Source organism: Lathyrus oleraceus, chromosome 7 (genome assembly GCF_024323335.1).
Source record: "Lathyrus oleraceus cultivar Zhongwan6 chromosome 7, CAAS_Psat_ZW6_1.0, whole genome shotgun sequence".
NCBI classification, from domain to species: Eukaryota; Viridiplantae; Streptophyta; class Magnoliopsida; order Fabales; family Fabaceae; genus Lathyrus; species Lathyrus oleraceus.
Window position 1 is genome coordinate 67,278,924 of NC_066585.1, and position 19,153 is coordinate 67,298,076.

General features: G+C 33.6%; 3 protein-coding genes across 3 annotated transcripts; 2 read left to right on the top strand and 1 right to left on the bottom strand.

The window, feature by feature from the left end:
- The first annotated feature begins 1,254 nt into the window (after positions 1 to 1,254).
- LOC127102061 (uncharacterized) lies at positions 1,255 to 1,797 on the top strand. Its single transcript, XM_051039478.1, has 2 exons — positions 1,255 to 1,484; positions 1,755 to 1,797. The coding sequence occupies exons 1-2, from the start codon at positions 1,255 to 1,257 to the stop codon at positions 1,795 to 1,797; spliced, it is 273 nt and encodes a 90-aa protein (XP_050895435.1).
- A 376-nt stretch (positions 1,798 to 2,173) lies between these two features.
- LOC127102062 (uncharacterized) lies at positions 2,174 to 4,049 on the bottom strand. The gene is made up of 5 exons (XM_051039479.1): positions 3,584 to 4,049; positions 3,360 to 3,448; positions 3,197 to 3,272; positions 3,016 to 3,105; positions 2,174 to 2,745 (listed from the first exon to the last, which is right to left on the bottom strand). The coding sequence occupies exons 1-5, from the start codon at positions 4,047 to 4,049 to the stop codon at positions 2,174 to 2,176; spliced, it is 1,293 nt and encodes a 430-aa protein (XP_050895436.1).
- An 11,065-nt stretch (positions 4,050 to 15,114) lies between these two features.
- On the top strand, positions 15,115 to 15,783 carry LOC127107965 (uncharacterized). Its single transcript, XM_051045316.1, has one exon. The coding sequence runs from the start codon at positions 15,377 to 15,379 to the stop codon at positions 15,584 to 15,586; it is 210 nt and encodes a 69-aa protein (XP_050901273.1). The 5' UTR covers positions 15,115 to 15,376; the 3' UTR covers positions 15,587 to 15,783.
- Positions 15,784 to 19,153: the final 3,370 nt, after the last annotated feature.

Here is a 19,153-nt window from a genome sequence, read left to right on the forward strand (position 1 = left end):
AGTCAAACAGTCATCTCCACAGCATGTCATGACATCAGTCAAGACATTAGAATCCAGCTAGTGTTTTACCATACAATGCAGCCAATCAAACATCTACACATTTGCCTTGTAAATTCTGTTCTTGAGAAGAGTGGCCCAAGCCTCATGGATGTTCATTATATCCCAAAGAAATTTGAGATTGGTGGCTTCATTTAACTGAATTAGGGACCTCAAACCAAGCCCTCCATTATGAAAAGGATGTTACATTTTCTTCCAAGACACCACAACCAACTTCCTGTTTTGGATATTTACAGACCATATGAAATTTCTGCAGGCCCCTTCAATTCTTTTGAGTAGAGAAATTGGTCAGGAGTATATGTTGATTGTGTATGTGATCATACTCGGAATTATGGACTTCTCCAGAGTCACTGTCCCTGCCATGGAAAGAAGAGATCCATTCCAAGCTGCCAACTTTGCCAAAAATTTGTCAATGGTGGGCATTAGTTGAGCATCTTTGACTCTATCTATAAAAATAGGAACCCCAAGGTAAGAAAATGGGAGGGTTCCTTTTCTGAAATCAATTTGAGCAATGATTTTTTTGAGATGCCTTCTTGTAATATCTCTAGAGTATATAAAATATTTGTTCAGGTTAAAGATCGAGCTATAAGCATTAGAGTATTCAGTGAAGATCTTTTTTAGAGAGCAAATATTAGACATCTTACCAGTGCAGAATACCAATATGTCATCTGCTTACATGATATGAGGTGGAACATAATTGTTTTTGGAGGATTTTATGAGCTCAAGACTTCCATCAGAAACCAATTTGGAGATCACTATGCTGAGGACACCTTCTGCCAGGCAGAAAAGAATGGGAGACAAGGGATCCCCTTGCCTCACCCCTCTGGAGCATAATGCAAGATAACTTGTGCAAGTGCAGAATCTCCTTTGTCTAAGTCAATTCATACATTTGAATTGCAATAAAACTTCTAATAGTGACCTCGACATGAGGTGTTATTGAATACAAGTTTGAGTGGTTAAGTCTTACATCACGTATGAATAAATAAAATGTTGAATTTATAAAAGACATATCGTCATGGAGACGTGATGTTTCGAAATCATATCGAAAATGAGAGTGACACGTATCACTCAGAGTATTATCTATATTTCCGTGTCTCGTACAAATACAGAATTGAAGTTGCAGACTACTCGCTGTCATACAATCTTCCATTTTCCCATTTTCAATTCTCTCCGTTTCTTGCTCGTGTGCAGCTTCAAATGACTGATTGGGGTCCGATGGTGATAGCGGTGGTGTTGTTTGTGATTTTATGTCCGGGTCTGCTTTTTCAAATACAAGGAAAGGGAAGAATAATTGAGTTTGTGAACATGCAAACAAGTCGTGCTTTCATTCTTGTTCACACCATAATTTACTTTGGACTCATCATTATTTTACTTGTTGCCATTGGCGTTCACATCTTCACCGCGGGGGAAAGAGGATCCATCTCGATGTATTTTCTTTGTTTTTGTATTTTTTTAAGACCGTCTTTTTATTTGTTTAGAAGATTGATCTGCTATGTTCCCTTGTTTTGTTTAAGATTGTGATTATCGTTCATATATGCTTTGTGACCGTGGATCATGGTTTTAAATTACGGTTACGATTAATGCGGTATTGCGGTGTGAAATTATTTTATATACATATTAAATATAAAAAAACTATAAAATTATTGTAATTATTTATGTTTCTTGTATTTATAATTGTATTTATAATTGTGTATTAGTTTTAATTCACTTTTAAACTATTGTATCATATTTATTGTATGATATTTATGTATAATTTAAGTTGAATTCTAATGAAACAAAAATTATCATAAATAATATTGTATGTTTCATCAAACATAAGCACATAATATAAGTTACAATTTATTTAAAATAAAAAAGACTATAGATAAAAATATATTCATGTCCTATATTGTAATCTTGATGGTGAAAAACAACATCATTTTGTCACATAAAGATGTCCACTGCAAAAAAAAATGATGAAACTCTTTAATTAGTATCTTTAAATTGCATTTAATATTAAGACTTTTCACACATAGAGTTAACTAAATATAAATTCAAATGTTTTAAAATATGACTTACATGTCTCTTTCTACCACATAGTGGAATGGCGTGAAGGAGCATAACTTGTATTTTCACTCTAACTGTCATCTTGTGTAGCTCCCTGTCCAAAGACATAACCAAAAAAATCATCACTTGATTGTTGATGATAATGATTATGATAATTCGTTGATTGTTGGTAGTACTGAGGAGCTTGATCACTAGGATATTGGTTATAAGGGTTGAAATATGAATATTGATAAACAGGTGGATAAGATTGTTGACTACTTTGTGCTGAATCACCAATCCTAAAATCACTAAAACTATGAGCAATACTAGAAGAGGAAGAATATTCAAGTGGAACATTTTGTTTCCTTTTCCCTTTTCTTCCAGATTGTGACACATTTCCTCTTGTCTCAATTAGCAAGTTGTCAGAATGATCCATATCAGTTAAGTTCCTATGACGCCTATAATTTAGTGGTGTTTCATGATATGGATCAAGTTCATCATCTTCTCCTTCATCATCACCACCTCCACTTCCACCTTCACTTTCACCTTCATTATCCACTTCATTACCACCCCCGTCACCACTATTACTGCTTGGTGGACTTAAACCACCACCACTTTCATTAGTTTCACTATTATCATCAACATTTTCATCATCTGTATCAACTATCGACAACCACTCTGCATTTTAAACTCCATCCAATAATGGATTTTCTCTCTCTTCTATCCAAAGAGATAATGGATCTTCTTGAAATATATAGTCAAGATTTATCGGATCAAAATTTACTTCTATCTCTTCCTGACTCTTCCTTAATTTATCCCTCATTCTCAACTTCATATTGTAATGTGTGAAGACAAACTTATGCAATTTTTTGTACTTCAATCTGTTTCTTGTCTTTGTGTGGTTATAGCTAAATGTACTCTAATTTCTCTCACAGTTTATGGCAGAGGTTGTTTGACTAACAACTTTCATAGCCAAACGTTGAAGTTCATAAGCATATGAACCATGGTATTTCCACCATTGGGCTTTTCAAAGAAGAGAAAAAGAACATTATTGATTATATTAAAAAAATAAAGTATATTTATAAAAAATTATTTTAAAAAAATTGTATTTTACCTGCATCCATTTTAGACCAAGATTTTTGAGCTAGAGGTGTACCAAAAGTTTCACTTTTTTCTCTAAAAAGTGTTAGCTACGTAATATAACAAAACATATAAGTACATAAACAAATTTCTTAATAAATAATTTATCAAATGAAAATATAATATCCATTACTTACTTGGTGTAAAACTTTGATTTGATCATCCATGTTTCTTTTTATCTTCATGATTACATTAGTTGTTCCATTAAATGTTTCTTTATACACAACTTTTCCATTTTCAATTCCATATTGAAATTGCGGATTAAGAAAATAACTTTGAAGTAAAAATCAGTTATTAAGGATATGATATTATAAATTTAAATTCCATGACAAAATTGAAATTATAGAATATATTCACATACCAGCAGAATGAAGATCAGAATGCATGAATTTCCAACGTTTTTCAATGATATCATTATATTTGGAATGATAACGAGAATTTTGTTGAATTGCTTGTTTTGATCGATCAATGGCTTCATATATGAAACCCATTGTTGGTTTCTCATCACCACCAACTAGTCTCAAAACTTTTACAATTGGCTCAAATACTTTCAATATATCATTAGCCTTACTCCAAAAGTCCCTACTTATAACAATTTTCCTTGCTTCATATCCCAGACCTTTATTTTCTTTACCATATTTTGTTTTTCTAAATTCTTCAGAATTGAACATGTTTTCAAGACCTTCCTTTTGTCTCACAATTGCTTGAAATTGTAGAAATTGTGTTGCAAATCGGGTAACACCAGGACGAACAATATCTCTACCACCTGTATATTTTTTCATGAGCCTCACAATATATGTGTGGTTATAGATGAAGGTTGTCACCATTTTTGCTTCACTTAATAAATTATGTATGCTTTTCTTTTTTTCCTATATCCTCCAAGCAAAGATCTAAACAATGAGCTGCACAAGAAGACCAGTATAAATGTGGCCTCTTCTCCATAAGATTTTGACCAACTGCTTTTAATGTGGCTTCATTGTCTGTTACCACTTGGACTACATACTCTTCACCCACTTCTTCCACAACTTTATCCAATAATTGAAAGTAGTAGTCAGTGTTTCTACTATCAACATCAAAAGCATCAACAAATTTTCAAAATACAGTACCTTTATGACAATATACCAAGAAATTCATAATATGAGTATGGTTGATACTGTTTGTCCAACCATCACGCATTATTTTTGCTCCACTTTCTTGCCAAGTTTTTTTCATACTATTTATCCACTTTAACATTTACTTATATTCAGATTCTAAGTAAACATTTGAGATTTCATAAGGAGTTGGGCATTTGGCTTTTCCCACTTCAGAAGCAGTATAAATCAAATTATGCAACCAAGGAGAGTTAGATAAATTCATAGGCAAACGCTCGTAAATTATAAATTTACTTACAACCTCTCCAAGTCTTCAAAAATCCTTTACCAACTCTTGGTTGCTTCATACTTTGACTCCTAACAAGATCAATATTAGTATATCTCAAAGAAAAAGAGATCTCTTCTGGCCTTTCAGCGCCACTAACACTAACACTAACACGAGAGCTTCCACCATGTTCATATGCATTTTCAGAAGCTCTTGTTTCTCGTCTGAACTGTTGCATATTTTCCCATTCTCGGTGTGATCTAAGGCTTTCTTGTGTTGCATATCTCAATTGATCATCAATACGAGTATTCATGTCTTCATCTGCATCTTCATCATCTCCTCTTAAACGTTCTTCAAATTCTTCTTTTCTTCTCTTAGAATCATTTCCTTTTGCTTTTGAATCAAGTAAAAGTTTCATCATATTTTCTCTAACCATAGTTGTTACTCTACCACAAGCCGTAACCTGTCCTTTCATGTGTGTTATATGTTGCTTCAGTCATGTAATGCCGCCTTTTATTACTACATTACAAAGTTTACAACAAACATTATTGCGATTTCCGGGTTCTGGTGTTCCAAACTACCATCCAATATCCTCACTTGGAGCACCATCCAAACCTTTTGTAGGAAATTGTTCTCGTTGAGGCATTATTCAATAATACCTATTAATTGAATATATAAATAATTAGTTATAAATATAAAATTTAAATAAAATATGATATTCTCTTTAAAATTTAGTTAATTAATTTAAATAAACAAAAAGTGTTTGTCAATAAAATAAAATATTTATTTTAAGTATTGGATGAATAAAATTTAATAATTAGCTTTTTTTTTAATATTTACATAATTAACTACAAGACACAAGATTATAAATTCTTAAAAAAATTAAAATTATTCAAGCATCACAAACTTTAGCTAAAATTCATTCACTAAAAATTTATTTTCTTTATAAATTCTCTTTCATTTATTCACTAATACAATTTAAAAATTTAACTAATAAAATTTATTCCCTCTATAAATTTCCTCTCATTTATTCACTAAAATTTGTTCTCTCTAGTTTCCCTCTCTAAATTCCCTCCCACTCACTCACTAAAATTTTTAGCTAAAAATTTAAATAATAAATAAAACATACATGTGATAAAGTACAAGTCATAAAGTCAATAAAATAAAAGAAATAACATAATGATAAAAACCACTAACAGAAATGCAACCAAGAGAGAAGAAGATCAATATGAAGTCTCACACGCTTGTAACAAAAATGAAAAAAACCAATAACCACATATCTACTACAATGAATGAAATTGGATGAAGAATATACTAAAAGTAAATCTATCACAAATCTACTATAATAACAAACTATTGCAAAGATTATGAGTGAAGTGAGAAAGTGAAGTAGAGTTCAAAGTTCATACCTTCAAATGGATGAAATTGGAGAAGAAAATGTGAGTTTTTTCAATTCTGCTTCACAAAATGCAACCAAGAGAGAAGAAGATCAACATGAAGTCTTGAAGGTATGAATTAGTGAATGTAAATTATTGAAGCTAAGACAGTATAAATAAATAAAAACTCTTGTATTTGGAATCTTAATGGAGGAGAAGGAATGACATAAAGTCATTAGTTTTTGTATTTGGAATCTTGATGTAGAACAAAATTGGACATAAAGTTAATATTCCTGCTTTTTAGATTCATTTCCTGCATAAAAAATTCTTATTCTTTACTTTTTTTTTTAAAATCAAAATTGAATTATGTATAAGAATCATGTGTTGCAGTTGTTGCGGTGGAAATACGGTTTTGTTGCGGTAATTACCATTATGTTGCGGCAACGTTGCGACAGTGTTGCAGTTATTACGTGTGATTTACATTCACACCGCAATTGCGGTCTGTTGTCGATGCATTGCAGACCGCAACCGTAATATTGTAGCCGCATCAAGTGACGCGGTCCGCAATTTCAAACCATGCGGTGGATTCGCCTTAAATGCTTCATTGTTCCTCGACTTTTTTTCACTTTTGTTCCGTGGAGTGAAAATAAAAAATCTAGTATCACATAAAAGGCCTCAAATTCAGCTTGGTACTTTTTTTTACTGACGTGTCTAAGTGAGAGAAAGAGGGTAGAAAATAATCAAGTAATTCTAGATTATTCTCTTGCTATTACTTACCAAGTTTTTGTTAATAATGCTCTTGGATTTTAGCTAAGATTGTACTACTTTGCACATGAATGAAAGGCAAAGAGTTTGATGGAAATAATACTTGTTATTTATTAGAATTTATCTGTCATTCTTACTCACTATCTGTTAATGGTGCAAGAATGGCATATGATGCCAAGAAGAAAGAGAGAATGAACAAGATAAGGAAAGGAAGAAAATAACGAAATGAAGATGTAAAACTCTTATTTATTTATTGATTTCTACAAAGCTACAATAACCAGTATATATACATTGGGTAATAACAACTTGTAACAGAAAATTACACGTATACGGTTGAGATTAAAAGCAATATAAATTATGCTATATTAACATCCCCCCTCAAGTTGGACTATGGATGCTATATAGTCCTAACTTAGATAAAATGGAAGATAATGAAGACGAGTGTAATGGTTTAGTAAAGGCATCTGCAAGCTGAGACTTTGTCGAGACCGGTAACAGGTGGATTAACTTGGATTGTAGCTTTTCACGGATAACGTGACAGTCAAGTTCAATGTGTTTGCTTCGCTCATGAAACGTAGGATTGTGAGAAAGATATATAGTAGATTTTCTATCACAGAATACATAAGCAGGTTGAGAAAAATTGATCTTGAAATCTTGGAATATGAATTGTAGGCATTGAAGCTCACACGTCAGTGAGGCTAAAGCTCGATATTCTACCTCAGTTGAAGAGCGAGACACAGTGTTTTGTTTCTTTGATTTCCGGCACAACAAAGAAGAACCAAGGATGATACAATAACTTGTAACAGACCTCCTAGTGTCAGGGCAACGAGCCCAGTCAGAATCAACAAAAGCTGATAATTTGAGATTGTTGGAAGCAGAAAAAAGCAAGCCTTTTGCAGGGACAACTTTTAGATATCGAAGGATCCGCGTTGCAGCTTGATAGTGGGGGAGTAATGGATTGAAACATATTGGCTTAAATGCTGCACAACATAGGCAATATTTGGCCGAGAATTTGTCAAGTAGATTAATTTGCCAATTAACCGCTTGTAGGATCTTCTAATGGCTGACCATCATTAGCAAATAGTTTGGTGTTAGGATCAAAAGGAACTGCAGAAGGTTTTGAAACTAGAAATCCACTATCTTCTAGGAGATCAAGTGTGTATTTCCGTTGATTGAAGAAAATTCCCGTGTGGGATCGAGCAATCTCAAAGCCAAGGAAATCCTCAACTGACCAAGATCTTTGATCTTAAAGGTTTGATCTAATAAATGTTTGACAGAGTGAATTTCATCAATGGAATCTCCTGCTAACACAATGTCGTCCATATAAACTAGCAATGCAGAAAAATTATGAGGAGTTACCTTAACATATAAAGAGTGGTCAGCTTTGGATTGAGAATATCCAATAGAGATTAAAAAAGATGAGAGTTTGGCATACCACTGGAGGCTAGCCTGTTTTAAACCATAGATTGACTTATGAAGTTTACAAACTTGAGATGTAGAAGTAGTGTACATACCAGGAGGAATACTCATATAAACTTTTTCATTTAAATCCCCATGGAGAAAAGCATTATTAATGTCAAGTTGTTCTAAATGCCAGCCTTTGATTGCTGTAAGAGCTAAAAGGACTCTAACTGTGGTGATTTTTGCAATAGGTGAGAATGTATCAAAATAATCAATGCCCTCCATTTGTGTGTATCCCTTTGCAACCAACCTAGCCTTGTACCTTTCAACGGATCCATCTGCCCTGTATTTGATTTTATAAACCCATCTACATCCAATAGGTTTCTTACTAGAAGGTAATTCAACAACATCCCAAGTGTGATTCTCATCAAGAGCTTGTAATTCAACATTCATAGCATTTTTCCAACATTCCAACTTAATGGATTGGGTGAAAGATTTTGGTTAAGTGTTATAGGCTATGGCACAACAAAAATGTTTATAAGATGGAAGACATTTATCATAAGTAAGTACTGAAGATAAAGGATATGCAATGTTAAAAGCATTTGAATGCAATGCATGAGATTTGTTTATAGCAGGATAGCTGTGATAATCTGCTAAGTAACTAGGAGGGTGAGAGCTTCTGTTGGATTGTCTCATAGGTTGGATGTGATTTGAATTATCAGTAAGAACTATAGGGAGGGATAAGGTGTTATCAACCAGAGTAATATGAGGGATACTAGAAATAGGGTTACAGCTGTTGGGAAAGGATTGAGTAGATTGGTTATTATCTACTGGACTATAAGTGTCAGTATTATGGATAGGATTGTGACTACTGGAGGTAATATGCTCAGGATGTTGGATATTGGATATAGGGGATGTGGTTGAGTCAAAAGGGCCAGTAGGAGTGTCAGTTTCCTGATGGATAGTTTGTAATTCACTTTCCTGTGAAATAGGCATATCAGTAGTGGTAGCATACCTATGCATAATAAGTATATCATCAAGAAAAAAAATGAGATTGTGGGTTAGGTTGAGGTTGTTTATATTGATTTGTGGTATTCTGGTTAATTTTGAATGGGAAGTTGTTTTCATAGAAGATAACATTTCTAGAGACAAAGGTAGTATGGTTGTGCAAATCATACAAGATAAAACCCTTTGTGGCATCCTTGTAACCAAGAAATACACATTTTCTGGCCCTATGGTCAAATTTGGTTCTATGAGCTTGTAAGGTTGTGGCAAATCATAAACAACCAAAAACTTTTAAATGTATTAAGGAGGATGGTTGAGAGAATAAGAGTTCATGAGGGTTTTTCATTTTTAAAAGGGGAGAAGATAGTCTATTTATTAAGTGGATGGCATGTTGAACAAAAAAATTCCACATGTTCAAAGGGAGATTTGAATGAAAATATAAGGTTCTAGCAACATTTAAAATGTGTTGATGCTTTCTTTCAACCACCCCATTTTGTTGGGGTGTTTCAACATAAGATTTTTGGTGTGTGATGCCTTTTGACAAAAGAAACTCAGATAAGGGTAGAAATTATGTACCATTATCTGTTCTAAGACATTTTAGGGATGATTTGAACTGATTTTCAAGGTAAGCTATAAACTGAATGAGACTATTTTTAACTTGATCTTTTGTTTTAAGAAATATAACCCAAATGTGTCTACTATAATCATCAACCAAGGGCAAAAAGTATTTGTGTCCTAGAAACAAAGATAGTAGAGAAAGGGCCCCATACATCAACAGGGAGTATTTCAAAAGGGGGACAAGATTGAGTATTACTATGAGAAAAGGGAAACTTTTTCTGTTTGCCAAAATGACAAGATTCACAAGGTTTATTATTCTTTGTACAAGGAATCAAAGGAAACAATTTTACAACTGTATTTAAACCCATATCAGAAATGTGTCCTAATCTATAATGCCAAAGATTACAAGTATCATTAGTAATTGAATTATAAGCTGAAGGTTGAGGTGCAGAGTCAAGAACATACAGTCCTTGTTGCAACCTAGTTGTACCAATCATTGCCTTGGAAAGATTCTGCATGATTTGGCAAGTATCAGCAGTGAAATAAACAGAATAGTTATTACTATTGACAAGCTTAGCAATAGAGATAAGATTGACATGAAAAATTTGCATGTAAAGAACATTGTGTAAAGTAAGAAAAGGTGACACAATGACACTGTCAGACATGGATGCAGTGATATGAGAACCATCGGGTAGATTAACATGCACATGTATGATATTAAAACATGTATGAAAAGCAGTTTTATCAAATGAAATATGGTATGTTGCCCCAGTATCAAGAATCCATAGGTTAGCATGCTTACCATTTTGAGTGGTTGAATGAGAATTCATGGCAAAAGGGGAAATTGAAATAGAATTGACTTGAGGACTAAGTTTGGACTGTTGAAGTAATTCTATGATGTTGTTATACTACTCCTGAGTGAATCCAAAAAAAATGTTGTTGAGCCTTCTGGAGAAGTATCAAATGTAGTGTTAACTGCAGTAGTGGGTTGAACACTATTGCCAGCATTCTAAAATTTACTCTTCCCTTTAAATCCAAGTGGATAACCATGCTTCGTGAAACAAGTCTTCATAGTATGATTTGTTCTTCCACAATGACTGCATACACGATTATGACCTTGAGCACTAATAAACCTTGAGTCTTTCCCTTTGAGTAGTTAGGTTTTCCATAATAATTTCCTGAGTTGGTTTGAATCTAGAATGCCACAGTTTCCTTAGTGTTAGTAGCAGTAGGATTCATAGCAGCTACTGAACTATGCATCTCTCGTTCTTGTTGAATAACAAGAGAAAATGCTTTGTCAATGTCCGGCAGGGGATTCATCATCATAATTTGCGACTTATAGTGTGTAAATTTTTCATTTAATCCTTTTAGAAAGAGAATCACACAATCTTGTTCATGATACTTCCTAAATGAAGCAATAATACCACAAGAACAAGGTATAACGCATGAACATGTAAGAATAGGGAGATAATTTTCCAATTCATCCCACAAAACTTTTAATTGGGTAAAGTAATTTGATACATCAAGATTATCTTGACGCAACTTGTAAAGATCTTCTTGAATGTCAGATATGTGAAATAGGTCACTGTGAGAAAAACGAGTTTGGAGGTTCTTCCAAACACCAGTAGCACTATCGATCCATTAGATATATTTGGAAATGACTTCTGAGATGGAACAGTGTAACCAAGCAAGTACCATGGTGTTGCATCGAATCGATGGAGCATATAAAGGATATGCTACCGGAGGTTTGGTTAAGGAGCCATCGATGAACTTCTATTTGTTCTTCGAAATCAATGCAATATGCATCGACCTTGACCAACTGTGATAGTTCTTATCATCGAGTAATGGAGTCACAAGAATGAGTGCCAGATTTTCATTAGGATCGAGATAGAAAGGATTTGTGGAATTTTTCGAAAAATTATGGTAGTTCTGGTAGGCCATTGAAGAATAGGAAATCAAGAATCAAAGGATATTCTTGGAAGATATTGATTCTGCAGTAGAGAAAGTAGGGAAAAATTGCAGAACAACGAGAGAAAACAGGAAATGGAAGAGGGAGATCAATGGCTACCAGAGATTTTAAAGCTTTGATACCATGTTAATGGTGCAAGAATGGCACATGAAGCCAATAAGAAAGAGAGAATGAAGAAGATAAGGAAAGGAAGAAGATAACGAAATGAAGATGTAAAACTCTTATTCATTGATTGATTTGTACAAAGATACAATAACTAGTATATATACATTGGGTAATAACGGTTAAATAACAACTTGTAACAGAAAATTACATGTGTAGGATTGGGATTAAAAGCAATATAATTATGCTATATTAACATTATCTTAGCACATTCATAGTGAATTAGTGTTTTCATTGACCATGACTCTTCCATCTCTTTCCATCGAGGAATCACATTCGTCTTCAACCAACTTCTTCATAGACCAACATCACAACCCTCATATCTGAATTTCATGGCCTTCACGCACGTATTCCAACTTCTGGATTCACTTCCTTGTTCCTCAGGGGCCTGATATTCAATCCTTCCCAACCACCACTATGAAACTCAACATACTCAACATACCTCGTTTTAATGACTCGGATCCGTCAGGACGGATCTTTAAGATCAAACAATTCTTTGATTATCATCTCACTCATGATGATCAATGGCTGTGCATTTCTTTTATATGGAAGGAGAAGCCAAGGCTTGATTTAAGTGGATGCACTCCAATGGCAAATTGCTAACTTGATCCACCTTTCTTCACTCCTTAGAATCCAGATTTGTGTTGTCCTTATGAGGATCCCAAAGAAGCTTTGTTCAAAAGGTGTACAAAGTCAGTAAAAAAATTTGAGGCCTTAGCTAACCGCAACATGGGATTTACACCACTATTTATAACTGAGTTGTTACATTCATAGATTTTGGGTTAAAAAAACAATTTTATTTCTATATTTTAGAATTATTTTTAGGAAAAGAACAAAATACAAATTTATTTTATTTTGAAAACATGTTTTTGAGATAAGAAAAATGAAAAACTTATTTGATAGACCTATTTTTAATTTATGTATTAAAAATCAATAAATTTTTAAAAATTAATATTTATCACCACAAAACTAGATACAAGTGATTTATAAATAAAAATTATACATAAATATCATCGATTAACAAATTATATTGCCATCGTATTTTTGTAGGCATTACAATAGGGAGGGACAAACAGGGGCAAGTTTAAGCATTTTCAGCTCTATCCTCACTTTCTTGGACCAACCCCGCCACCACCTCCACCACTATTCAATATAATAAATGATCATCCACACATGTCTCCAATAGTGAATGAGTTTCTCCCACCCTACTCCATATATATATATATATATATATATATATATATATATATATATATATATATATATATATATATATATATATATATATATATATATATATATATATATATATATATATATATATATATATATTATATATATATATATATATATATATAATACAAAAATATTGATCATTTTTATTTTATCTATATTAAAAAAATATATAATAAATGTGTTATCATTAAGAAAAGAAAATATCTAGTAAATTTGTGTGGTGCAAAGGTTGCATCGATTATTCTGTTAACAATGTTTATTTGATTCTTTCTTATTTGAAAAATCCAGGCCTTTGTTGTTCTGAGTAAATTTTATAAGCTTGACTCTTATCTAGAAAACAAATATTCCTTTCAATATGCAATGATTTTGTTGGAGACTCCTTCTTAATCGTCTGCCAACCAAGCTCCAACTTGAAAAAAGAGAAATTATTATTGGGAGACATAACATCGTGTGCACGCTCTGTTTTTCTCAAAGTGAAAATGTGAATCATCTCTTCTTTCTTTGGCCAATCAATGCTATGTTATGGTCGAATATTCATATTTGGTTTGGAATCCTTTTTATTGTTGCAAGATAATCGATTAATCAAGACCTTGTCCATTTCTGTTCTTTCTTTCAATTTCAAATTTATTGATAACTTGTATTTTTTTCTACATTTTATCGGATTATTTGATTATATAGGAACAATATTTTTTTCAAATGAGAGACTTTATCTTCTTTGAACCTTTTAGATAAGATTAAATTCTTAATTAGGGAATGGTATCATATAAAAATCAATGATTTCTTAAATTATAAATGAGTTAATTTGTCGGTTGATCTGGATAGATGTCTTTGATTTTAAAGCCTGAGTTTTTGCTTGGTTGACTTAACAAAAAATATTTCATCATTTTTATTTTATCTATATTAATTTTTTTTTAATAAATATGCAATCTTAAGATTAAGAAAAGTAAATATCTAGTAAATTTATGTGGTGCAAAAGCTGCAGCGATTATTCTTTTAATAATGTTTATTAGATTCTTTTTGATTTAGAAAATCCAGACCTTTGTTGTTTTGAGTAAATTTTATAAGCTTGACTCTTATCTAGAAAACAAATATTCCTTTCAATATGCAATACTTTTGTTGGAGACTTCGTCTTAATCATCTGCCAACCAAACTCCAGCTTGAAAAGAGAGGAATTATTATTGGGAACCATAACATCGTATGCACACTCCGTTTTTTTCGAGATGAAAATGTGAACCATCTCTTCTTTTTCTGGTCAGTCAACACTATGTTATGGTCGAATATTCATACTTGGCTTTGAATCCTTTTTATTGTTGCAACATAATCGATTAATCAACACCTTACCCATTTCAGTTTTTCTTTTAATTTCAGATTCATTGATAACTTACATTTCTTTTTACAATTTGTCGGATTATCTGATTATGCAGGAACAATATTTTTTTTCAAATGAGAAACTTTATCTTCTTTGAATCTTTTAGATAGGATTAACTTCTTAATTAGATAATGATATCATATAAAAATCAATGATTTTTTAAATTATAAATAAGTTAATTGATGCATGTCTTGATTTTAAATCCTAAGTTTTTGCTTGGGTGGCTTAACTGTTGATTCTTTTTTCTTGTATAAAGTGTCGAATACTCCTAGTAGTCATTTTAATACAAAGAACTTGTTTATAAAAATAAAATAAAAAATTGGCAAGTGCATGTTTAATAATAAAATGCAATCAATAGCCTAGGCATGCCTACTCCGAAATTTTATTTAAATATTTGGGAAATATTGAGAAGAAAAGTTGTAGAGTAGATAAAGAGGGTCAATTGACAAACTTTTCCTATTACTAAAAGTCGATGGTTTTGAAATTTTTTAAGATGGTTTTCACCGAACAACCAGAGTTAACACTAGACCGATTTTGTAAACCCAAACCCAATTGTTACTATCAATTGAAAACTGATCTTTTAAACCGAAAACCCGATGACCCGTGAAAAAGACAACCCGGTTTGAGTCGGGCCACGGGTTTGTATTCACCCCTAGAAAATACAACCGGTGTTTTGAGTTTGTTTTTCTTCCTTTCCTAATACAGATTTCGTCCGTATCGTGAGAGAGGTGTTTTTGAGAGATCGAAATAATACCGAAAATGAGGCTGACACGTGTCACACGGACGGTTATCAACTTCTGTGTTTCCCCAAACCCTCAAAACAAACGTAAACGTCTCTTCTATTACTCCTAAACGGTTCCAGATCTTACTCCACTCCACAGCCACACTCCTTGTCACACAAACCCTTCTTTTTCCCATTTTCGATTCTCTCCGTTTCTTGCTCGTGTGCAGCTTCAAATGGCTGATTGGGGTCCGGTGGTGATTGCGGTGGTGCTGTTTGTGATTCTCTGTCCAGGTCTGCTGTTTCAAATTCCGGGAAGAGGAAGAATAATAGAGTTCGGGAACATGCAAACAAGCGGTGCTTCCATTCTTGTTCACGCCATCATTTACTTTGGACTCATCACTATCTTACTCGTTGCCATTGGGGTTCATATCGTCACTGGGTAAAGGGGATCTCGATGCATTTTTTATCATTATCTTTATCTGTTTTTTATAGGTTTTAAGGCTTTAGAAGATGGATCTGATCTACTGATATGTGATATTCTTATTTTGTGCACCGGATAGTTGTTGATACTTTTTGTTACTTTACTTCCCCTCCTTACCCGAAACAAAGGGATAAAGATGATTTTGTTTTGTGCTGTGAAGATTATGATTTCTTAACTTTTTTTTCTTTCGTGACGGTGAATCTGTCTGAAATGCATCTGTCAAATGACAAATTAAAAGGCATACAAGGAAAGGAAGGCAACCCTTTGCTTTTTTTTTCCAGAAAGTTTCCAGCAATTTACCTTTGTGGCAGCACCCATTTGAATGGAAATGAATTCGGTCACGCATTCACAGTGTCTGTGAATCTATTCGAATACAAGTTACTGTTACTTGATTATGATCAAACTGTTTTTTTTAACAACTATTCAGATTACTACACTATAATCTATTAAGACTTTGTAATTACATGAATACACATGTTCAATTTCATTTATGAATCTACCGTATAATCGTTTTTTTTATAGAAGCAAAAGGTATAAAGGTAATATTAAGATTTTTCATAATAAAAATAAAAATATAAAGATATAAAAGAATTTTGGGAGACTATAGTAAATTACAAGGTATAAGAAATTTTTTGTTTCATTAAAAATTTTATAGAAAAAATTCAATAGGATAAAACATTCGTGAGGGAAAAAAGAGTTTGGAGATAAGATGATTCAAATATTATAAATCAACAAAATATGTATAAAGGTAAATCTAGGAAGAAGAGGATGAGTTGGTTCATCAATGTGTTAAGAGAAATGCAAGAAAGTCTAAGTATTTTACTAATTATGTCATGTCTAAGTGAGAGAAAGAGAGTAGAAAATAATCAAGTAATTCTAGATTATTCTCTTGCTATGATTTACATTTACCATGTCTATTAGAGGGTGAGTCTACTAATACTTGTTATTTATTAGAATTTATCTGTCATTCTTACTCATTATCTTAGCACATTCATAGTAAATCAATGCTCTCATTGACCATGACTCCTCCTCCATCTCTTTCCATCGAGGAAATCACATCCATCCTCAACCAACTCTTTCATAGCCAACAATTATTTTAAGTTAAAGTCTTGACCAACATCATAACCCTCACATCCGAATTTCATGACCTTCGTGCATGTATTCCATCTCCCGGATTCACTTCCTTGTTCACACCTCAAGGACTTAATATCTAATCCTTCCCAACCACCACTATGAAACTCAACATACTCAACATACCTCGTTTTAATGGCTCGGATCCGTTAGGACGGATCTTTAAGATCAATCAATTCTTTGATTATCATCTCACTCATGATGATCAATGATTGTGCATATGTTTCTTCTATATGGAAGGAGAAGCCTTGGCATGGTTTAAGTGGATGCACCCCAATGCCCAATTGCTAAGTTGGTCAACCTTTCTTCACCCCTTAGAATCCATATTTGTGTTGTCCCTGTATGAGGATCCCAAAGAAGCTTTGCTCAAAGTGTGTCAGACGACGTCAGTAAAAAAGTACCAAGCTCAATTTGAGGCCTTAGCTAACCGCAACATGGGACTTCCACCACTATTTTACCTGAGTTGTTTTATATCAGGCCTCAAACCAGCCATCTGTCGCAAGGTCCAAGGCTTTCAACCACTCTTCCTCGCGCAGGCTATTCACTTAGCCAAACTAAAAGAGGATGCGTTCTTCGATCGAACCCCTTTTTCCGCAAAATCATTCCAACTCACCACCATTATTAACTCTAGTTCATCGTTTGAGCTAACCATGCCCGTCACACCACCAAAAACCCAAACACTAATAAAGCGCCTCTCACTTTATGGACTGCAAACACGACGAAAGAAGGATTTGTGCTACAATTGTTACAAACAGTTTCAACTATGACACCACTATAAATGACAGTTTCATTTGCTCATTGTTGAACTTGAGGAGATTGCAGAGACTTATGCGACACATCTGTGGCATGAGATAGAGTCACCCGGGGATCCCACACCACCAAGCCCACAAGAACCTGATCCAACACAATTAACTTGCATGCTCTCATGGGTCACTTAATCCCTCAAATATTATAGGTTGTGGGCCAAAATTATAAAAGCCCAATTTCCATTTTAATTGATAGTGGAAGTACACACAACTTGCTTCAAGATCGCATTGACAAGCAATTGGACCTAATCACTGAACCAAACCATTCTTTCAAGGTTCTTGTAAGGAATGGCGAGGAGTTACATTACACCACAATTTTCTCTAATGTTTGTTGTTATTGGGGAAACATGAGTTTATTTTGGACTTGTTCGTCCTCCCACTCAATGGTGCAGAATTGGTCTTAGGGGTGCAATGGTTAAAGACCTGAGGCTAAATAGTTATTGACTATGAAAAACTCACTATGAGCTTTAACAATGATGGCGCTCACCTTAATGAAGTACCTAAAACCTGACCAATAGAAGTAAATTTCCACCAACTCCAACGACTAGTAGACACGCACGCCATTGACACGTGCCTTCGCTTCCATCTCATCACCACCTGCAACTCGTCAACTTCAACTCCCAACCCTAGCCGTCATATTCCCCAATTACTCACAAAATACTTCAAACTCTTTCAAACACCCAACTCCCTCCCTTCAAAAAGACCAATTTACCACAAAATTACCTTGACTGATACCTCTAACCTAGTGAATTTTCGCCCCTATAGGTAGTCCAAACACAAGAAATTGAACCTTAAATCAAAGAAATGTTGAGTAATAGACTCATTTAATCAAGCACACACGCTTTTTCTTCTCTGGTGTTGTTCATTCGAAAGAAGGATGGAACATGGAGGTTTTGTGTTGATTACAAAACATTAAACGTAATCACAGTCAAAGATAGCTTACCAATCCCAACCATATATGAACTTCTGGACAAGATACATGGTACAAGATGGTTCTCTAAGCATGACCTCTGTTCGGGATATCACTGGATTAACATGTCTTAGCATATATCCATAAAATAACATTTCACACACATCAAGGGCACTACGAATTTCTTGTAATATCCTCCGGGCTTTGTAATTCTATTCAACTTTTCAAGATACCATGAATCTCATCTTCAAACTTTATCTGCACCGTTTTGTCATTGTGTATTTTGACAATATTTTAGTGTATAGTCTCACATTGTAGAATCATTTGCAACACTTGGAATTAGTATTTTAATGCGTAGTTGATCATGAATTTTGTCTTAAGGAATCAAAGTGCTCCATTGTGCAAAAATCCATTGAGTATTTGGGGGCCATCGTATCCATAGAGGGCATGGGCCTTGACCTTGCAAAAATTAGTGCAGTGCTAAATTGGCCAGCTCTAATCAACATCAAAAAATCATGTGGATTTCTGGGGCTTACTAAATAGAGATTCATTTGAAGGGAGTGAATAGGTGAACAATGCTTTTGAATCATTAAATAAATACATGTTTGAAGCCCCAACCTTAGCCTTACCCTACTTTAATAAAAGGTTCATCCTTAAAACAAATGCCTTATGATCAATAAAG